General features: G+C 40.8%; 1 protein-coding gene across 7 annotated transcripts in view; it reads right to left on the reverse strand.

The window, feature by feature from the left end:
• Nucleotides 1-23,657, reverse strand: part of DNM3 (dynamin 3) — a 185,135-nt gene that overhangs the window by 21,036 nt on the left and 140,442 nt on the right. For 4 of the 7 annotated variants that reach the window (XR_002441228.1, XR_002441227.1, XM_021405054.1 and 1 more), the window contains 3 exons: nt 14,555-14,719; nt 9,935-10,161; nt 8,673-8,909 (listed from right to left, as the gene is read on the reverse strand). Coding sequence is in view for 5 of the 7 variants with exons in the window: in XM_021405054.1 (XP_021260729.1) it covers nt 8,673-8,909; nt 9,935-10,161; nt 14,555-14,719 (629 nt within the window). In the remaining 2 variants the exon portion in view is untranslated. Of the gene's footprint in view, nt 1-438; nt 543-8,668; nt 8,910-9,934; nt 10,162-14,554; nt 14,720-23,657 lie in introns of those variants that run through there. The other 3 variants (XM_021405055.1, XM_021405057.1, XM_021405059.1) reach the window with 3 other exon arrangements.

A 23,657-nucleotide genomic window follows, 5' to 3' on the forward strand; every position in this document is an offset into this window, starting at 1 on the left:
GGGGTTGGACTAGACGATCTCTGGAGGTCCCTTCCAGTCCCTACAATTCTGTGATTCTGTGTAGCCATGACAGCTGAAGAATAGAGGCAAGACATGGTTTACAGCTCTGACTAGTTAGTCTACTGTCTCCGCTTACTAAAAACTCTTCCTGGCCGAAGCAGACGCAGCATGGCTGCTCTGGAGTCTCCAGAACATCAGCTCAGGAGGAAGGATCTTGAGTAGAAGTGGGAAAAACATGAAGAGGAAAGCAACTTAATACTAGTGACAGGTCACAAGAAAATAGGAAAAGCAGAAAAAGGATGACAGTAAGAGTGGTTCAGCAGGAACCATGGCCAAAAATCAGTAGGAGGAGATGTTATGGGAGAAATTAGAAACAGCACTCAGTGGTGAGGAAAGGAAAAAGTAGGAGGGGAACACCTGTGTGTGATGGTCCCTTACCTCAGCATAATGGTCCAAGAGACTGAAAGTTTTTCTCATCTGTTTCTGCACTGAAAACTGTTGTCAAACATGAAGCATTTCTAGTAAGCATGCCCAGAGGATTCCTGTTGGAGGGCAAGTCAGGAATGGAAGCACTGAGATGCACAGCACGCTATTAGAGGTGACTGCCAGTTCTGAAGCAGCCCTCCAACGGAACACCTATGTATCAGGCTCCACAAACGCACAGAGAGCACGCTGTGACCGTACTGCCAGTACCCGCACAGCTGAACCTCACTATTTCAGATGACCCAAACAATACTCTGTCAGTGGAAGAACTTTTGTGTTTAGTGCAAGCCAAGTTCAAATAGTTAGATTAAGCGTTTTTATCTGATGCCTATTTCTCTTCAGTGAAAGAAGAAAAAACAGCAAATGGGAAGGATGTGTCCTTCCACTAGACACCATAAAGCAGCAATATAGATCTCCATTAATGCAAATGCTAACACTGTTCCAAAGCATTAAGATTACTGCGGTTCCAAAGCGTGTGATTTTACGTAATATGGATATTCCCTTCAGAGGCAAAGAGGTCAAAATATGATGCTCCACTAGATTAATTTCTTCGTGAATCAAACTGGGTTTTCTATGTGGCCATCATAAATTAATATCTATCACAGACACAAACTTGTTTGTATGTTTAAGAGAATGCTGCATTTTGGCGCTAGTCATTTTAGGGAATTAATGTGTCATATGAAAAAAAACAGCTTGAATAAAGAAGAAAAATAATTCAGTGGAGCAACCAAAAAAGACAATTATTCTAAACAGTGTGTTCTTATTTGCCCTTCAGCAGGGAACACGTCAAGTAAGCAAGTGTGTTCAACGTTAGAGGAGGTCTGTCCCAACCCTTCAGAAATCCAAGGTCAGGATGGTGAAGAGGATCAAAAATCCACATGGAAGAAGATTTAGGAGTTCTGAGTAATACATTCTGAATGCTGCTCTTCCATTGTCCATCTGCAGCAGATGATGACAACAAGGGTCACAAAATCTGGAGGAGGAACATCTGATCTTTACGCAGTAGCTCAAGTGTTGTGTACTGGTCTGTGTTCAGCTGTACTGTTCTGTGTCAAGGTAAATCATGTTTGATGTCTTCAAAGGCCATAACTACTTCTGCTCACTCTGTTCTTCCTTTCCACTCACCTTTAATCTTCCTCTCCCAGTTTGTCTGTCTCCTCTTTACTTACCTTAAGGCAAGAAAGAGAGCAATCATCCTGGCTATTACCTCCAGCTGGACTAGCACCTCTTCTTGTCCATGATGACAACAACTAACGTTATCCATGTCAATCTTGTTAATGCAGCCACCGAGTGCCCTGTTTTTCACTAATGATCCAATACAGCTTGCAGGTACAGGAGAGTATCAAGGAGAGCCTTTCAAAATGCCTGCAGGTTCAGGAAGTTCAAATCATCATTGCTTTCTTTTTAAATGTACGTCATACATTTTCTCCTGCAGCATAAGGAAGGCTAGGAATGTACTACTATTCAATCCACTCTTTCAAATATGGCCAAAAATTTCCTGTTAAACACTCTTGCCTTAATCCTATATAACCTTCATGTTGTTAAAGTACTCTTTTATGAGACTGAATAAATAACTGGGACCAAAGCACATCTTTGGATTCCTGTCTGTATTTCTGGCAAACAGCATTTGCTATTGTTTGACTCTACTTTCCTTTTTCAAGTTGAGAGTTGCTAAAAATAAAAACCACTTCCTTTTACTAATAGTATATTGATAGAGAAAAGGCTAAGGAGGCAAAAAAAAAAAAAAAAAAAAAAAAAAGCAAAAAACTTTTACTGAAAACACCTAACTGAATAAATTACTCATTCATGCAGTTCACCAGCTGACACNAAAAACCACTTCCTTTTACTAATAGTATATTGATTATGTCAGTGCTAAGGGGAAAAAAAAAAAAAAAAAAAAGCAAACAAGCAAAAAACTTTTACTGAAAACACCTAACTGAATAAATTACTCATTCATGCAGTTCACCAGCTGACACTCTCAAAGCTGACTTCATCTGTATTTGGTTGGGGACTGCACTCACAACATCATCTGTATACCAGAATGACTTCTTACAACTCTCATTAGGTTACTTATTTCTCTGTCTACCTCTCTCTTGCATAATTTTTAATTACCCTTCTCCATCATATGGGACTGGTCTACACTAACAGTAATGAAGAGCCATTTCAGCCTGATATACTTATTGCTGAATTGTAAAAGTAACTCACAACAGTCCCAAATGAAATGGATCTTTCAGAATTCACCTAATTTTAAAAACAAATTTTGCCGAGTAAGTTTTAAAACAGGCAGGAGCAAGTAGCTCAGGAACAATACTAAACACAATCAAAACTACCTGAGCTACAAAAAAAAAATAGATCAAAGCTAAAACCCACATAAAACAAGCAACATTTGTTCAACTGTCCTAGCGTATTGCCAGCCACAGCACATAAGAAAATTCCTGCACCACTGAATACGCAAAGTGGAGAGCCTTTGGCTGATGAAGGAAGATGCTGCTGGAAGTGAGATTCAGTGGCAGCAGATGTAGTACCTAGGCTGCAATGTCTGCCATCCCATGAATTTCGTTTTAGCTGGTCTTCAGGACAGTCATCTGGAGGAGGAGCGCATGAAGGAAGGCGGTGAGCAAAATGCTACTGCTAGTCTAGAAGACAGCCATCCTCTTAGGGGTGAGCAATCGCTGCAGCTCCTGGAGCAAACTCAGGGACACTCCTGTCTCTCTGATGGTGTTAAGTACAGGCTGCTGAAGAATCTGTTCTGTCCAATTCTGCTCCAAATTTCTCACACAAACAGTATTGAAGAATTATAATGAAACCATAGGAGTTGTTATATTGTGATATTTCACATGTTTTTAAAAACTGCTGTGACATACTTCCTGGCCAATCCCTCCCATATTTATCCTTATTCAAAATGTTACTTCTTTCATTGATTCTATTAAGACTGAAGCTGCCAGGTGACCATATTCCTCAACTGTTTTTGCCACGTGGTATGGCTACTGTAAGCAGTGTAGCTAGAGTTTCTAGTGGTTGTCACGGCCACTAACACCAAGCTGCTGTTAGAAAAGATTGCCAGATATTGCATTTTATGGTTTGAAAATGGGATGAAAAGCTTTAAAAGAAGACAGGAATACAAGGAGCAGGAGACAGATTTACTAAGGTGCCAGGAAAGGGATAAGTTGGAAAGAAACCAACAAAAGACAGTGAGAAGGAAAGGAGGGAATATGTGGGGGAGGGAGACAAACGTTCTAGGCAGGAAACCAAGTGAGGGGAGAAGGTGAAAGAAGAAGTAGACAGGATGGTCAAGAAAGGGACAGCAAGGGACGTGCAGAAAAAGGGGGAAACAAAATAGCGATAAAGGAGCCAGTGGAGGAGGGGGAAAAAAGCAGAGCTGCTTTCTAATAGATAAGGGGAAATATAATCTCCAGCTGAAAGCAGCCAGCAGCAAAAGGAGTGTATTCCTGGCTGTGCCTTTCAACAAGAACTGTAAATTAGACTGGTAACAAATTGCACAGGGATGTCTTCCCATAGGGCAGAAATCCCAGAAAGAATAACTGCTATTCTCATAAGTCGTGTGACATGGGGCTCTTTGGACAGGCAGAGTTGGAAACATACTGAGTACAGAAGAGCAGTATTCCCTCCTGCGACGGGCTCAGGCTTTGCATCACCTGTGTAGCTGCAATATTATTTGGACCACATACATGAAATGCAGAACTAAAGTAGTTACGCTTTGACTTCCATTTTCCCTTTAAATTCAGCAGAATTTTGAAATCCCTCCAGATGACAGTTTTGTCTCTTTGCTTGCAAGAAACATTCCTAATTACCAATTATGTCTTCTGAATCATCTTCCACGAAGGTTCATTCAGAGAAGACAAACAGATTCTACTGCAGGACAAAGCTGTACTCTTCTACGCGGGTATTCAGACTAAGATCGTCCAACTCAGCATGCAGTTACTTTAAAGTTAACACCTATTCATCCTGCCTTAAGAGTTTGAAGCAATGACTATTTGATTATTATTTACATTCCATTAAAAAAATGGTAGTAAGCTTTTAGGGCTGCAAGAAGAAGATGCCCAGGCTAACATAGGATAACCCTTCTGGCCTTATATGCCTATGCATTATGACAGACTTTAATAAGAGGATTCACATGCAATTTTTGCAGGGGATCCTCTTATCACTCAGCATGCAGTGTTAGATGTTAGCACTAAATCTTTTGAAAGAACACTAATTCATAAAATCCATCACAGAAAACTGACTTAACGGTTGATGTTTGGCAATCAAAGAGCTGAGTACAGAGCCTGCAAACCAGGAAGTGTCAGGCAGTGATACCTTCTGCAGTGCTTCTGGCTTTGTCTGGAATTCTCTGACTGTAATTACTATCAAGTATAAGCACTTTTTTTGTGCTGGGTTGGCAGAAATACACAATGATGGCTGACAATGCAGATTAGCTACAAACACAACAGGTCACATAATTAGCCTCAGTGACGCAATGTAATATAGATGCATGGCAGCATCTTCTGTGCTGGTTGGCTGTGGATTGAAGTAAATTGAAGGAAGGCAGCCGAAAGAGGTGGCAGGGAGATTACGGGACCACTGCTGAGCAGCATGACATGAATTCTCTCTCTCTGCTGCTTGCCTCACGTGTGAAGGTTGTCCCCAACCCCAGGGGCTGTGCACCAGGAGCTCTGAGAACAAGACACAGGTGCTTGAAAGTATTTATGTTTCTGCCTGTTTGAATGGACACTGCAGTCCTTCAAGACCTCTGTTTAACCAGGTCCACATCAAGCAGGGTTTTAATGGCAACGAGAGTCATAATCTTCAGTTCTTTGTAGGGAAAGCCTTCATGAAGCCATAGGAGCATTGCTGAGCAGGAGACAGAGAGGAAAGGGGAGCACCCTCCCACCCTCACTGACACCAGGGGTTCTGCTGCCAGGAGAAAAACATTTCCAGTTCAATTGTTCTCCCTGTGGCAAAGCTGAGATTCCCATTTAGGACATTTAAAGGTCATAAATCAAAGCATCCCACAGTAGAACTAAAACTGATCAAGATCAGACTTCCCAAACAGGCAGGCAAACACACATCATGGTAAGCTAAAGAGGCTCTGGTGCCTGCTTCAAGCAGTCTTACCAAAGCGAGTGCACAGCTGCATTTTCTTTCAAAATACTACTGCAGCCTTTTAAGAGAGAGAGGGAATAATCTAAATTCTGGCAGCAGAGAATATTTCACAAATCATATATGCTTTGGCATCAAGCCCTTAACAAAGCCAGGGGCCTTTACTCACAGGCTTTGCTGGGAGAGATCCACCCACGTCAAGTGGGATTAATTAAAAGAGGCATGTATCATGCAAATAGTTTCTGTTTCCTTACAGAAATATTCAGAGCACATAACCCAAAACAGCTTTAGAACCAGAGTGAAGCAAGGAAGAAAATTATTTCCTGCTCCCCTAACCGCTTTCCTTTCCCTTTACAGTATGCAAAGAATAGTGAGAAAATGCAGAAAGCTCACAGTTTCTGTGCAATTCCTTTGATTAAATGCTAATAAAAGCTGGAGGGGAGTGGGGGTAGAGTGGTTTTATTATTATTTTTTTTTTTTAAGCATGGGCAGTATCTCACTATAAAGTAGCAAATTCTCTAAACTAAGTGTGTGTTCAGCCACTCATTGCAACAGGATGGTCCAAATCTTAGCCCTGGAAATGACCTTTTCATCTTAAGGTGGAACACAAAAAAATAGAACGCTTATATTTCTTTGCATGTCAGGATTTTCAGCTCCATGTGACAGTGATGGGGCTGCAACCAAAAAGCTCCTAAGGAAAGCTCGATGAAGTTTAAAAATACAACTTTCTTCTCAGGGAGCTGACCTACTCCCTAGATGTGAGAGATCCCGACTCTTGAAGGAATCAGTGCAGAACAGCGGTAGCGCAGTCAGGGCACAGAGCCTCGGCTCAAAACCAAGTCACGGAGAAAGCTAAAGTTTCCTCAAGAACTCTTCCTCAAAACGATTTTCTTTTCCTTTTAATATCTCAGACCCATTTTCTGAGTCCATTTCCTACGATCCCGCGAAGGCTGTTATTGAAACCAGACCAAGCGTAGCAGAAATTCCAGGGCTCAAAAGAACTTTTAATAGGCGCAGGAGCCTGCCACACTGTCCCCCTCAGGTGATTTCCCCTGCAGCCCCTTCCCTGGGATTTCCTCTCCTGGAGTTTAGTCAGCAGGAGAAACCTGAAGTTTCAGCAAAACGGCAAACCCTTCCTGCATTCCTTAGCATCTGAGATTTTTATGTCTGAGGCTTTCATAGCTCTAAGAAAAGAGGACTAGGATCCAGTCCAGAAGATGTGTATTGCAGATATTTTTTTCCACAAAAATGTCAGGCACTCGTACATTCAATTAGACATCCAGCTCCAGCATTTTAAAAGCACTGACCTCCTTTATCAGGCCCTGCTTCGCCTGCCACCAGTGGCTGTCATGAATTGAGTCGTTTGCAGGCTGCTTACCCAAGTGTCTTTGTGAGCTTGGAAATTCCTTTCTGGTCTCCATCCCACCTATCACTTTAGCATCAAAAAGATTATCATCAGACATGCTCTTGGCAAGCCACCTCAGGAAAGCAATGCTCATGCAGAATCACAGCCAGGCAGGACAAAGGACACATGCTGTTCTCAAGGCAAGGTGAGAGATGCCGGAGAGCTATGGTTCCTTCCAGTAGTACAACTGATGAAACGCCGGACCTCCTGTCTACATCTGGTATGTCATCTATCCACTGATGGCACACTGGAAACACTCATGCCAGCGCCCTTCAAGCTCTCCCAGTGGGGAACCTCACTTCTTTCTTTTCAGCGTGAAGTTTAGTACCCAGGAGGGGTGCTTCTCCCTATTGCAAGCTATGGAATATCCACGAAGATGAAAGAATGACCTTTGTGACTGGGCAGTGCAACTCCCTTTTCATAGGAAACAGATAAAAATGCTTCATTTATTTGATATACCCTCTTTATTTTTCATTTTATAACGGTGATAATTATATATATGTGCTCAGCTGGAGAGCTACTTCAGAACTAGCAGTCACCCTCAAACAGCGTGGTATGCATCTTCATATTATATAATATATAAATTATCATGTTAGAAAAACTGAGCCTCACATTTAAGTTGCTGACAGCTACAACAGATCTCACTTATTTAAAAGAAAGTATTTAGTATTTTTTCTCCAAAGGCAGATTACAGTTTTATTTTCCATTACTATTTCTAAAACTGAAAATGTACATATTTTCTTTTTGTTTCTGTTTAACTAGCTTTTTTTTGTTTGCTTTTCTCCGAACTGTGACTAAGCCTAATATAACAGTTAATTTATTAAAACTGGAGAAAGCCCTTTGTTCCAGCATTGCCTAATGTGCCCATGCCTCTCGTAATTTGGGAAGTTACTGAAGCACTTGGAGTTAGAGCCTTTCATATATGAGTGATTAAGTGTATTATGTCATAGTGAAAATAAATATTAAGGACAAGTTTTTCATATTACTTATATTAAAAAAAGTGGTTAATGCCACACAAAATAATAAAATATGAAAAGCTACTCTTAAAGGTACTGGTAAATGCAAAGTTGTCAGAAGGAAAAGAAACAATGCGATCATTAAAATCCTGTTCCTTAACTAAACATGTTGTGCTGTGTGACCTACACTGTTAGACAGCTGCAAACTGTTTTCAACTGGCTGTAAATTATTTGCCTTGTGGAATAAAAATCAGACTCCTATCAGTTTGTTCCACTGATTCTACAAGGCCTTGGTCTTGTTCTCTCCCCGAAGAGCTGTTGTTTCCTTTGGTGAGCACTCAAAATGGTGAAAGTGAGCTATTTGTTGTACCACTGCCCATGTTCTGGTGGAGGTCTAGAGGACTTGTCTCTGTGAACAACTCCTGTGCTCACAATACCACATAACCAGAACAGGGAGCTTTAACGTAATATACTCTAGTTTCTTCAAAGTGACTGACAGGAGAATGCTTTTTGCCATGAAAAAAAGCATCTAACTTTTCAAAAAGCCTTAGTTGCGCTAGAAATCGGTTCCTCAGAACACCTTTGACCCTCTGCAGGGAACACACAGCTGTGCTTTGCTACAGGGCTCACTCAGCAACAGTGCTTGTCTTTCCTGGGTCGTGCAGCATCTGTCTGTTATGCTACAGGAAGAGAACCATGCCCACCACCAGGAAGCTTAGACATCTTACCTTGGGACACTGGGAGGAGCCCGCGTCGGCCGAGAAGGAACTTGGGGAGGTCCTCCATGGGCTTCACCACCACTTGGAAATGGTGGCAATGGTCCTGGGCGGAACGGGACCGGGGGAGCCCCTGAGTGAGGGCCTGGAGATGGGATTGCAGGAGCAGGTCCTCGGCCAGATAAAGGTCTGGTTGGGGGATTATTTAATGTAGGCCTCCTCTGAGTTGAGGGACTTGGAGGAGGTGATCTAGCGAAATACCAGAGATTGAGGATATTTGATATAGTGGGGATACTTGTTTAAAGAAAAAATAGAAGTGAAAGCTATATTTATCACATACCACTCCCATAGACAGCATGCTCTGGGATAGAAGAAATAGAAATACAATCAAAGAGCTAAAATGTAATGGATTGAAATACTAGAATTCTAACAGTGTTGTGTGAAAAGGATTTGCTAGGACATACAGCCTGAAGCACTGAAGTTTAAAAACAGCTTGCCAGAAAAAGCCTTGTGGATATACAGTTGGGGTGAGTTTGCAGAGATAGGTGGGATTTCTGCAATAAAATTAAATTCCTACAGAAATCAAAACACTATTTGGTGGCAGAAGTAGCTGCTATCTGAAGCATGAGACAAGCTGTAAATCCAATGGAAGGTTTTCTAACAGGCAAATGTCTTGTCTGGTGTTTATATACATACCCATAGAATGTGTGTATGTGAGAAAAGGTTTCTAAAAATTAAACATGTAAACGGAGACATACAGCATGTGTGTACATTCACATCTGCTCTGGAGCACAGTATCTGGATTTCTCGATTTGGCTTCCAGCTAGTATAACATGGTAGCACACAAAGCTCCTGACACTTTAGGTAGGATGCAGATCACTGTCACAGAGTTATCCATGACCATGGTCATAAAAACCATGACACTCACTGAAACCAGAACTAGAAGCAGCTTTTTCTCCAAGCCAGTCTTGAACAGAATACAGGATGCTGGGAAAAAGGCTGATGGCTTTATCAAGAAGAGCTCATGGGTATTTAAAGTCTGTCAGATATTCTAGGCAGCATGCAAGAAAAGAAATCTGTGTTCTTTATCTCTAATGCACTTGAAGTAGATAAAAATAGCATCTAAGTAATAGTAAGATTTTCTGATTTCCCTCAGAAATGTCATTAAAGACCTGGAGAAGCACCTGCTCAAAACACAGGTAAGGAGGGAGTTGCTGGTACTAATAATGTCTGCCTGTCCTAAATTTCATTGTAAAACAAATGAAGAACCTTACCTGCGGGCCTGCTGAAGCCAAGAATCATCTACAGGAGGTGGTGCAGGGGTTGACACAGTGCTAGTGCTAATGTCACCAATGATTGCTAGGGCTTCCTTTAGAGCTTGGTACATGCGGAGCATTTCATCTCGCCTCTGTGCCTGTTCAGCTGATTCCTCCATTAGAGTATTTTGGTCCTCAGAAGAATACAAGTGAGCCAGGAGCTCAGCGTTGATAAATTCTTTTACCTATTTTGTTGGACAAAAAAAGATGCACAAATCAACAACAACAAAAACTGAAAATACAGTACTGAACAAGTATAGTGGGAGATCTACATCTACAACCAGGAGAGAACAATCTAAATCGAATCTGTTTTTCTACTGCTTCAGTTACATCAATTCTTGGTCGTGCAGCTTTTTGTTAGGTCAAATGAGGGACTCCAAAATGCTGAACTCAGAATGATCTGATGGTGCAGCAGCCTGGAGGTGAGCTGAGACCCAAGGAAAGGCTGGCACACAGCTGGGCAGAGCAGCTGGAAAAGGATGGACTGGACATTTTAGCAGCTGTCTGCACATTGATGGCTTTAAAGCAATTACAAAGCCACTTTCTGAGATTACTATTCACATCTGAGAATATGAAGGTTTTGTGCAGTCCCTCCACAATGAACTGTGGACTTTTTTTCTGTCTTTGAAACATCAGACATGGCTGGAGTTAATACTGGTCTTTGTCTCTAAGGTGACACTTATGTTTACAATTCATTTCCAGGGCTTCCCAGTGGCTCCCAGACATTAGCTGGTATTTTGTGGTAATGCTAAATGGCTTACCCAGAGGTAAATGGCAGCCACTACCAAAAGTATCAGATACTAAATTCCCTTGAGAATGGGACATTTAAGGCTTTACAGCATCTCTGACAATTATTTTCTTAGCAACAATGTACCTTGCTGTAGATGATGCCCTTCATCTCCAGCAACTATGCCAGATTCTAAATAACCTATCCACACACGTTCAAGCTGAAGGAAGAAGTCTCCAAGTAATCTAATTCAATATATTGATTTCCTACCATGCCTGCCCTGGTTATGGAAACCTGGGCCACATTAAGAAAGACAAAAAGCTAGAGGTGTTCTGATTAAATAAGACTCTGGTAAATCGACCAACTGCTGACCTACAAAATCCTTGTATTTGAGCCTTTTGTGGCTGTGCTGATCTATTTCTCGTTTAGTTTTTTGCTCTCTAAAGATTTTTTGAGCTGGAGATACTACTAATAATAATACATTCCCAAGATTCTGATTACATAAACCTGAGCTCCATTTGCAGATGGGTTTGTGCTAGTTAGCTACATTGATACAAATCCTGATGAGTCTATGGCAATGTTAGCATTTACATATGCATTTATATGAGGTCAGCAAGGGCAGTTGAGCTGTGCAAACTGTGCAGCCATAGGACCCTTTATTGCCACCTAACAGTGAACAGAAGGCCAGGGCAGGTCTTACAGGGAAACAAACCCATATTGACTGAGCTTGGCTGTCATTTCCCATTCATGTATAACAGGAGATGCTCAAAGTCTTAGCAGAGCCTGCAAAAATTTTCCATGAGTCTCATGCTGTTTTCCAGTAGATGGTACTGATCAAGAGCCAGAGTACACTTTCCTCATGATTGCCAAAGACTCCACATTAAAAACAGATATCACAGTTAAACAGCATCACATTCTACTTGATGAAATGAGCATTTTAATGGCAACACTTCAAAAAAAAGAAGTCCTAAAATTAGATTAAGGCCAGAGCTGATTGTAAAAGCATTGTTAAACCACAAGTATCTGTTTGGAAAAAAATAATAAAAAAAAATCCTGTGATGATTATCATGAGATTCCTGCCTGCCACTAGCAAACTCAAGAAAATCCCCAAACTCTTCTGAAAGGGAAGACAACTGTATTAAGAATGGTTCCTGAATCAGCCTCCTTCCTTTCCTAGATAGAGGAAGCTCTTACTAAATAGCCACGATCTCTGGCTTGGGAAAGGAAGAGAAAGTGACACTTACGAGCCTTTGGTCATTTAGAAAACAAAAACATTCACCACAGTGGTTTAAAATGTTTTCCCTTACAGACTTCAGACCTGCAGTCAATGCTGAACCATAGCCAGCATCCAGAACACCCATACTGCAAAGCCTGCCCTGTCCCTCCAAAATGGGGTAAGATGGGCTTGCAAAGAACTCTGATTTATCAGTGGGCAGACTACAAGCAGCAGAAAAAAGACAATTAATCCCTTAAGGTTGGTAGTAACAAGTACTTTTGAGTTTTTCTACTCAGCTGAGATTAATATCAGCACTGGTTGTGGAGCATACGCTATCTGCTCGAAGACCACCCCTCTTGAATAATCTGTGATACCCAGGCATCATGAACTAATGCTGAAAATTCTGAAATGTGTGTTTTGTTTGTGCATGTTTGAATTTCTAATGGTAACTCAATGCAATTCCATGTGGTAAATGTATTTTCTTTTAAGGTAATCAACATCCACCCTCAGGGAAGAATAAGGGATGCATTTGGAATACAACAATCTAGGTTTAGGCCTCAAAACATGTTCAGGGACAGCATCTAATTATTTTCTGTACGCTGAGTTTGAATTTGATACTTCCCCTGAATTAAAAGTGCTCATTTACAGGCCCACAAAGTGGAAAGGAAGTTCTAGGAGGACTTAGGAGGTTGCAATTGTCATGGAAACAAATTCCTTGGGATCAATCTGTTTCCAGATTTTTGAAGGCAACAGGATGGGGCAACAGAAAGCACAGAGTATGATCAGTAAGAGGAAGGGAAGATATTTTCACTTAACTCCTAGTGGATAGGTTGGACTTTTGAAGAGTCCAAGGAACACATGCACTACTTAACAGGGCCCACCTTCCCTCACAGCTCCACTACTTTCCAGGTCTTTGAACAACTTTTTTGACCCGGCTTAGCAATCTTAATTCTAGCATTTCTTTCTCTTCGTAATAGCTCCAGTTTTTGAAAAATTCGTATTTTAGTCATTATATTTAATATGGTATTTACTGCCTATGCTGCACAGAAAAAAAAAGTACATTAAAATTTTTAGTCTCGTTCTTTACAGTCTTTTAAAAAAATTTGACTCTTTGCCATGAATTTAAATTCTAAGATGGAGGTGTGGTTGTCAGTTCACTAGCAAGTCCAAACACAGCTAGGGACTATGAGGTCAATTGAAAGGTGGATGATGTGGTAAGTATGCTGTTTCTGTGTGCCACTGTCAGCCAGCATGGCAGACTTTTACCAGTGTAACAGTTGATGAGATTGCAAGTACAAAATCTTCTGAGTAAAGCAGGCACTTCAGAGACCCTTAAACTATTCCATATGAGGAGGTGAGTGGCAGAAAATTTAATGTAAACTTTCAAAAGGAGCTGCTCACCAACTCTGCAGTTCATGAAATGAGAGCTGAAAAACAGCCCTTTTAAAAGGCACGGAAGTTGTGCTAAGTGGAAGAAGCAAGTTGCTAGCTATGATCTGGAAAGAGCAGAGGGAATACACTCACCTTATAAATTCTAGACCATGTCTGATTTCAGGTGGAGGAAAGAAATAGGCAGCTCCATTGTTCCCGTGCTCTTCTGCAAAAACTCACCCATGACTAGAACATAATTTGGGAGTCTGACTTCCCTAAACTTAGAAGAATTTAACAGAGTATCTCTTGCTCTCCTGCAAAAATTCTGCTCATATTGTACGTCCCTGGAAGTGCCACTGAAATTTCTTGTCCAGCTACCTAACGCTTAGGTGAAACACAAATTCTACAGGGCTAATGAAATTCATCAGGGGAAAAATAGAGGTGGCTTCAAGTCAAAAGTAAACGATCCTTTCTAACCAGATTTGTGTTACAACACACTCGTATTTGTAACAACTGATTGGCAAAGGTACTACTCATAGCTAACAGGAACTGTGCACTCCATATTAATTCTTATGGCAGCAATGGCTCTAATAGCAAGCTCAGTTCAACAAGGTCCATTCAGTACTCTGCCAAAAAGGAAAGGCTGAGATTCTAGCACAGTGGAAAAACAATGATATCTCAAATCCATTTCTTTAACCAAATAATCTTCAGATCTAAGAAAGACACACACAATAAATCAAACAACCACATCTGCTTATCTAAACAACAGTGTCTGAGGCTTCTAGATTTATTCCTTGAAAATGGTATTCAGAAAACAAAGAAACCCAAATAAAATAAGAACTGCTTTAAGAAACTATGACAAAGGACTACAGACTGAAAATCAAGGAAGCAGTGCTCCACTCCTCTCACAGACTGCCTAGATGGAGTTCCCAACCCCCTTTTTCCTGCTATATCAAAAACAGGGAGAAAAAAAAGGATCCTTGATTTACCTTTAAATAATAACATATTCTGATTAAGACATGAGTTCAATCTTCAGCATGCTGGAATTAGCATTCAGAGCACCGTGCCAGACTTTCAGAAGGCTGCAGGACTTCGTGCTACTAAAGAAGAATGGAGTATTTTGTTTTGGAGCGTGACATTTATGGGAGCGTGTTCTTCTCTTCACTTCGTACTGTTGTTGCTGCTCCGTTCAAGAGGTATGTTTGTACAAGTGCAAGAGATTTGACAGACGTTAAAATAATTTAGAACCACCACTGTTACTTACATTATTGATCATAAGGTGCATGATTGTTTTCGGTATCAAATCTCGGATACATTTGTTGATAATAGACATGTAGGAGTCCACCAGATTTCGAATTGTCTCCACCTGTCTCTCCAATTGGGGGTCCATTGAAAAATTGTCCGCTTGGCCATTCTCATCATTTTCAGTCTGCATGGAAGAAGAAAGGAAAAATCAAGTCTTTCAGATCATAGCAAACTGGAAATATACTGGGGAAAAAGAACGGACTTACACTGTAGTAATCCAGTAACACAACTCGTACAAAGAATGTCTGGAGGTTTTCGGATGAAGACCCCAAGAAGTCATCTCAGATCACTGGCTGCAATATTTAATGTCAAATCTTTTACCATCCAGATCCAGCCAACCTGACTCATGCAGTAAAGCAGTGCTGTAAACCTGGATATTGAATTTTACCCTCCTATGGGGAAAAAACTTCCTTGTTACCCAAAGCTGACTCAGTTGTGACAAATTCTGCATTTCAGCCTCAGACCTTTTAAATGTGAATAGCACCTATCTAAACAAAGGATTTTTGAAGGATAACAGCAAAAACATCATTGGTTCCAACGCTCATAACATATGCTGGTTTATATATTAGAGATCTCTTTTCCAGTGGTTAGAAAAAAACTTCTTTGTATGTAAATAGGTGACCTAATTAAAGAAAATACCAGGAACTTTAACTGGAAACTAGAAGGTATGCACTTCGCTTTGGTCTGGCCTGTACAAACCCAAGAAAACTTGAAAATAAAAGAACAGTATCCCTTTGGCAAAAATCAAACTGCTTCCTGAGGCTCAAAGGTGCCAAAAGAATGGAATTTCAACCTGCAAAGCGAAAGGGCAATGTCCTTTCCACAAACTCTGACATATAATACTTCTCCCTGAAAACCAAGACAGCGAGCACTTAAGCCATGCTAGCACGAACTAAAATCTAAACCTGTTCTAGGGATAGCATGAGGAAACAGTAATTACTTTCAAAAATTAATAAACTGCTAATAAAAACTAGTTATATACCAGCCAGATATCACTACCAGCACAACTCCTTTGACAACATGGCATTGAGCTAAAATTTGCACATCACTAGTCCTTTACAGAATCCTCGATCAGTAGGAATTGGTAGCCAACCTGTTAGCGAAAGCCCATTAGAGCTGGGTCAGCAAACGGCACCAATGAGGCCTCTCCTTGCACAAAAAGCAGCTCTTGCTGAGCCACAAAGAAATGCCTAGCTTGATGTCCTAATGCTCAGGCAGCAGTAGCTAGTACATCACATTGTGTTTCCTTCTTAAAAACTATGGCTTAATTGGTCCACTCTAAATGAGATTGTGACAGTTGTCATTTGCCAAATTGTAATTTTGTTCAGAAATAAGTTGCAACATACCATTTAAAAAGAAAACAAAATATTTGCAAAATAACAGCTTATATAACATACATAGTTATATATAACAGTATATATATAAAACAGCCTCAGCAATTCAGATTATTCATATTTACAAGTGAGTTACTGAAAAAAAAAAAGTGAATCTAAGGACTTTAAAAATAACTAGCAGCGTTTCCTAAAAATATTGGGACTGTGGAAGACACTGAAAGTGCTCTTTTCATTTTGTAACGCCAGTAGACACGTTACCCTATAAAACTTAATCATTTTCTTATTAAACATCATATGCTGAAGTGTTACTTCACACAGATTGAATATTTTCCTCAGTCTCCATGTTTGAAATGAAACTACCTTAATTTTTCTTGTGAAATACGAAATAAATGGAAAATTGTATATCTACCTGTATCCACAGATTTTAGACAAGTAGTTGTGGGCAGAAAACCTTCCTTCTCCAATTACCCTGAACCTGGGCTTGGAGTGCTCTGTTGTGTATACAAAGTACAGTTTGTCCATGTATTCCTACTTCTGCTGCTGCTGTTTTTTTTCTTTTTCTTTTTCTTTCTCTCTGTTCAAATTATAGATTGCAGTAAGATTCTTAGCTGGCTAAGTGGCAAAGTGACAGATGTTTATCATTATCCTCATCAAGAGAATGTAAAGTAAAAATAGTAATTTGTCTCTGATCTTAAAGGCAAAGAGTAATACGTCTGCAAACATTTAACCTTTTATATACAGGCTCACAGGTGATATTTACAGAAAGCGGATAATACATCAGGAGTCCATGTCTTATTTGAAACTGTAATAGAGCCGACTTCATACTGTCAAAGTATTTTCTCTAAAAATTAAAAAGATCAATCTTTCAGGAGTTTACAATAATTTATTACAAAAGCTTCTGACCGTAGCGTTCCTATTGACCTGCCATCCCAACTGAGGGCTTTTCATGCCAGCAAGCACTTTGATGCAAGTGTTGGCATTGCACCACACACAATGGAGATGTTTGCTTCTAGCAGCTTTCCCTGTTACTCCAGTATGCCTATGAAAGTCATTGGGCTTTTCTCTGTGCCAAAAGCAGCACTTGAGAATGAGGCTGCCCGTTAATGCTGGGCACCATAACAAGATAGAAGTGATGGATGCACCCCATTCCATCTTCATTCCATTCTTTCAGAATGGCTGTATTTCTGCTTCAGCATCACAGTGACTCTAGCTCCAGTTCCAGACACCCTTTGGCCCAGAACATGCCACTCTGCATTCTGAAAAGGCATTTTCAGGTCTCTGACTAACATCAGTGTTTTGCACACATCGCACAGCGTGCTGGCACAAGCTGGAATGGAGGCCAAGAGATATCAGCATGCTGAGCAGAAAAGGATGAAGCCTGGAAACGGGTTTCAGTGCCTCTATTCACAAGAGGCAGGGCAGCCACCACCCCTTTTCAGTGTTCCTCATCCTGAGCCACAACTTGCTAATCCCAATAGCAAAGCGCTAGGTGCCAGCGTATGAACCTGGGCTGGTTTTGTTCAGCCGACTCTTAATACTGCTAACAATTGTTGTCAGGAACAGAATATTATTAATTCAAACCAGCACAACTGCAGCCACTTCAGGAGCTTTTTGAAGCCTACAACAAGGAAACTGTGGAATAAATGAGAGCTAAAAATCAGGTAAAGAAAATGAGATTTGCCTGTGGAATGTGAAACTGAATATCAGATGAAAATACACTAAGCTAGATATAAGAAACTGGTGAAAAAATATACAGAAGAAGGCAACGTGGAAGCCAGGATGGTGCTTTCATTTACATGTAGGACACATTGCCACAGAGAGTAAAGAGACTGTCCTTCCCTTCTAAGTTCTCTGTACTTGAAAGAATGAAAATAATCTCTTTTCCTTCAGCTCCACAGCAGGTCTCACCTTTCACAAGCTGCCTTATGATCCTTGCAGGAAAAGCTCCTAGTGAAACATCAAGTACACAGCATTGCTACTGTATTACAATCACCCTTCTGTACTAAAAACATATGAGGATTAATTAAAGTGTCACACGAGAGATAACTAAAAACTGCATGTGAAATTCAAACCCCTTAAGTTTGTGGGAACTTCACTGCTAGCTGCAGTGGGAAAAGGATTTCAGCCTACAGATGCATTTTGACCAGAAAAGTTATCAGTCTTCTGAAGACTGTAAACTCCTTGGTGCGAGAGGAAAGATTTAATGTGGTGCAAAGGGAAGAAGGCACGAGTAATTACATGCAATCCAAAAAAAGGAATAGTACCTCAGAACAACAGGATAATTTTTCTGATGGGGAGAATTATAAGACTGTTGAAGAGTGTCTCAAGAAATATCCGAGAGAAGTAACTCCTTTCAAAATTCACAGTAAAGCAGGGTAATACACTGAAAACAGTCCTGAGCTGGCCACACAGAGAGCAATACTTCTAATTTCCATGATTTCATTACATTCAGGGCAGCTGCCAGCATATTTAAGAATGTCTTGTATAACATTCCTGATGTCAGTTCCAAGAAGGAGCATTTGTCTAGCATTTTCATTAGAACAGTGTATCAACCAATTTAGTATAATCAACAAGGCATTCAATTAAAAATGACTGAGGGGAAGCAGGCTGGAAGGTGACTGACGAAAGAATAAAAGCCAAAGCAGCAGCAAAGCAATACTCTGCGTGCTACAGAATAAATCCATGGCTGCTGTGAGAAACCAATCATTTAAAAATGACTTTCATATCTTTCATTTACAGATGCAAGTTCATAACAACAACAACCTGAAAATGAGTTATTCCCTCCAGTTCACATTTATGTTTGAATTCACAGCTGCTGAACACATAATCTGCCTTTATTTTCTCCCGTCCAAGCAGGATTTTTCTTTAATGCACCACCACTCATAAAGTCGCATTTGTCCCAAAGGCCCCTGCCTTCTCTTAAATCTTTTCAACTGATTCTTGATATTTTCTCTTTGTTGCAGTCTGATGCTGTATATGTAATTTAGCTAATATGCCCTCAGCTGTACACAGTGTGTCTTTTGCCAAAGGACTTCTGAAACCACATGACAGCTTCACGCAGGGAGGTTTTCTTACTGGAAGGAACCACAAGTAAATGACAATACACTGCTGTTGTGTATGTACAACAAAGCAAGCAGCAGAAAAAAGAACATTTCCTGGGTAGCTTGGAAGCTGTCCTTTTCCTCAGAGAGGGTGACTGCCACTCTCTACATGCTTTCAGCATCTCCTGACTGTGAATCGCTGCTGCCTTTACTGAGCCACCCACAGGCTGCCCCTTTCAGCAACGACGCTTTCATTTGCAGCCTCGCACTGCTCTACACACAGGGTACGATCCAGGTTTCCCTTACACCTGGTCTGTTTCACTTCACACCCATGCAGAAGATTGACACAGCCCAGCTCAATTTGATTCAGACGTGTTTAACTATCTGGATTAGTTGAAACGATCATCTACTTGGATTCTTCTTAGTGGTTGCAGGCACTGTATAGCACAGACCATGAGGTAAAACCTTCTGCTGAATCCACATACTGGTCCCCCGATATTTACATAACTTTAATGCTCCCAAACGTTCAAAATCTACACTAGGCTCTCTCCCTGCCTCCTTCAATCAAGAATCTGATGTGAAACTATGAGACTGAAAGGAATGATATTTTACCAGAACTCCGACACATTCTGAGTAACTTTTGTCTTCTAGTTTGCAAGCCTTTAGGGTAGTTTTTGTAAACTTTAGCCATTTTTCAGCTTAGTGCAGCTGAAGGAAGTTCTTCTAGACCTTAAAAACAAGAGGCAGGGAATTAAGGCAGGTCTAGTCCTGGTAAGACTCTGAAACAAAGTACTCAAGGAAAAGAGACAAGTAACAACCAAGGAGGATGTCAAGTAATCATGTCAACTCGGCCCTATTTCCTTTTAGAGTAGAGATTTGGATCTTATGGACCTAAAGTCAGATGCCACGTATTTCAGACTTCAGCAAAGTCTGACATTTTTGACACCATCTCAAATGATGTTTTCATAAAAGGAAGTGTGCTCCCTTTGCAATTACTGGTTTGGATGCACGTTTCCATAGAAAAGCTGTCAGTGGCTTGCTGTCAAACTGGAAAACTTTATAAAGGGAACTTCATATGAGACATGTTAGTTAATGTAGCTATTAATGCTTTAATGCTCAGGATGGTGGGTTATAGCCTGTGCTTATTACACTTACAGGTGAGAAGAAACTAGAGGGAATGTGAATATGTTAGATGACAGGACCAGAATTCACCATGATCTGGAGAAACAGTTTAAAATCTAAATGAAACCCATCATGAGTAGAAAATATTTGACTTAGGAATAAATCAGTTATAAACACACAGCATGAGAATGGCCACTTAAGTAGCTCTTCCGCAGAAAGGGAATATATAAAGGGAATATGCATCTGCAGTGGAATATAAACAGAATATTAGTCAACAATGACTTACTATTATGAAATCAGTACAAGAATTATATATCCAAGTCTGGTTATTACAATATCAGAAATTTGCAGTGCATTTCAAGAGCAATTGGAGGAAACAGAGGAGGAGAAATCCTGCTTTGAGGCAGGGGAAAGAGCTAGACAACCTCTCACAGCCCTTCCATCCATTGGGTGATACTGGGTACAAAGCAGCATGAAATTACGAGCTGGCAACGCTACAACAAGAAAGAGTGTTTCTGACAATATAAAAAAAACCAACAGCAATATCTTCTACTTTACGATTTGTTTTTTACAAAAATCAATTAAATAAAAAATAAAACGCTAGAACGCTACGAATAGCAATCTCCCCTCAAAGAATCTGTGCTCCAATTTCACCATTTGCTGCCATGTACATCTCTAACACAAAGAACTTTTACATAACCCTCCCTGCACTGCAAGTTTTGATTCAGGGCCAACAGCTGCCTCATGCCTTTCAGAACAGGCTGCTGGACAAGCAAAAGCAGAAAGAGGCTGGCATAAGGAAAACAGCACCTTTGTTTATAAAACAAATACTACTTTGGAATTTGCAAACTTTTCAGTCAAAGAATTTCCTTGTCATAACAACATATGAAGTGCCTCATATTTATAGGAGCACATTAGAAAAAAAATATATAGATGGGAGATATAATTGACGTAGCATTTGCCATCATTTTAGTGCAGAAGAAGGTCAGTGGATCTCGTGGAGTCTCAAATAGTGGTGAGTTACCCAGGAATTCAAATCATGATGACAAAGACTCCAGGTGTGATGATCAGCTTGGAAGATGTAACTGTGCTTTTGTAACAAGGTACATGAAACAAACCCCGAAGACAATAGCCTAAAGCAGCAGCGGACATTATATGTAAAGAGAGCAGAATCAAGAGATGCTTGCTGTGGGAGAAGGTAATCAGTGGGTGCAGGCATCAGCCAGACATGGGGAATAAAGATATTGGCGGTGGTACACAGCTCCGCCAAAAACGGAAACAAATAGAAGTCTTGCAGCTTCTACCAGAGAAGATGGCACTTACAGTGCTGATCAGAGAAGTAGTAAGAGTCCTCGTGAAGACTGAAATAACACCTTGCCATTCATCTTCTTTTTTTTCCTCCTTTTCAAAACCTTTCTTAAAAGACTGTTGTCCAAAACATTGGCAGAAATGATTGATACTGAGGACTTCTGCTTAGTGGTATCCATGCAACAGAGGGTGACTAACAAAGCTCTCCTTGTTCCAGCAACAGTGCATCAGCTTTGGCTGGAGGATTCCACTAGGGACAAGGAACTGTCTTACCTCATGGGGTTAGAAAAAAGCACATTAAGCATGCAGTGCGTGGATGGTACATTGGTGAGGGCAAATCTTGAAAAATATTTTGCCCAAAATTACGCATTTGAAACAGCTTACGACTTCTTGTGCCTATGTGTATAGAAGAGCTGTGTGCTTTTCACAAATGTGGTCATTTTAGAGGTAGAAGAGAGAAAAAAAAAATAAAAATCACAATTGTGTTCCTAGATCTTGTACTGAGTTCCTATTCTATAGTCCTCCTTCATTTCTTCCAGCTTTCCAGGCTGGTTTAAATGAATCTGAATACAGAGAAGGGCAGAATACCTACTCCTTGCGCCCTGAGAGAGGAGGACTTGGGGGAGGCCTCACAGTGGAGGAGCTCTGTACAGTATCCAATGCAGGGGCTCTATAAATTACAGCCTTGTCTTTCATTTTTAGCTGATCTAATGCAATGTGTCACCTAGAACTGCACTTTTTTCCATAATTGATGATGTCTAGGAAAATACTCTGAAACTCCCCACTGATAAGCACCTAGACAATATTGGTGTTTCCTCTCTGAGAGGCAAAAGAGGATGTGGAACTGTTTTCACCCCCATGTCCCCCGAGTCATGAGAAGTACCAGAGCTGTCTCTGCTGGGCCAGACTAAGCCCTGCTTCACCACAAACTCGGTGCAGTACCGACAAATGATCTCCATAGTAAATGATGCAAATAAGAAATGTCAGCATGTTCCAAAATTCCTCACTTAATCTTAATGCCAGTTGTATAGTCTGGATAATCAGTAAATAAATTCCTCTAACTTTGCTCAAATCCTTGGGGGCTGAATACACAGAGAGCACTTTCTCATTCATTCTCATTAACCTTCCCAGCTCTAAACAAAGCCATTTCCTACTTTTCTCAGCGTCTGATTTTTCCACTGGATTCTGCGACACCTGAGTTAGCAGCAATGATTTCTCTCTTGCAATTTCTGTTTTGAACCGGTATTGTTCTTTCTCCTCACACACATGCTTGCTGGAATAGCACGAATCAGCAAGATTTAAAACCTCTCATTCTCAAGTTTGAAGCCCCTAAAGGGAAATTGCAGTTGTGATGCCAAGGAACACAGTCGTACGTTATTTGACTTTTCCTCAGCCAGGCTGACAGCGGAGGGGGAGGGATGGAGGAAGGAAAGGGGAAGGGAGAGGAAGATGGCATTTTAATAGCACCCACACTGATTTCACACAGTTGGATCACTGTGCTCCAGAGCTGCACCATTTCCTTTCCCCTTCGCCTTGCATTCAGTCAATATTACTAAGCCAGACTCTATGGGAAGGATTCTCAATCTTTTTCTTCCAGAATAGACCACATCTTAGTAGGGAAATCTGTCAAGTGGACACCTCCCTCCCAGGCTAGCTGGCTAGCCCAGCCATTACCCCTAGTTTTGACAGACTATTACCAACACAGGCTTTGCACAGACCACCCTACCCGAATCCCAGATGTGACTAAATGGGTCAACATTCCTGCCATGACAAGATGGATTATCCCCTGTTTCTCACCCCAAGTTTTACAGTCTCTGTAGAACCCACACTAATTGGTTATCTGAAAAAAAAAAAAAAACACAAGAACAGGTACGTATTTAATCTACTCGAGCAAGTGAACACACAAGAAGAACCAGAAAACCTGAATCTTATGCAGATAAATCTACCTTTCCCAGACGTTAGTCAGATGCTAGCCAGAGGTATCTTGGCCAAAGTTCTACTCAAAAGATTTAACTTGATAACTCGGTCCTAGGAATGGGTTTTCCATAAGCGCTCTGTCAGGCAAAGTGACAATGGTCCTACAAGTTCTGGCAGGAGCTGTTATCCCAACAGGGCACCACCGATCCCCACCACGTAAACTCCCCATTTAAGAAGTCCTTTAACTTTGAAAGTGAAAATCTGAGCTGCAGCATTCCTGTGGCAGAACTGCCTCACAGCGGAACAGGAGAGGAATCTGAAAACACAGAGAATTTTACTG

The sequence above is a fragment of the Numida meleagris genome, chromosome 7, assembly GCF_002078875.1.
Source record: "Numida meleagris isolate 19003 breed g44 Domestic line chromosome 7, NumMel1.0, whole genome shotgun sequence".
NCBI lineage: Eukaryota > Metazoa > Chordata > Aves > Galliformes > Numididae > Numida > Numida meleagris.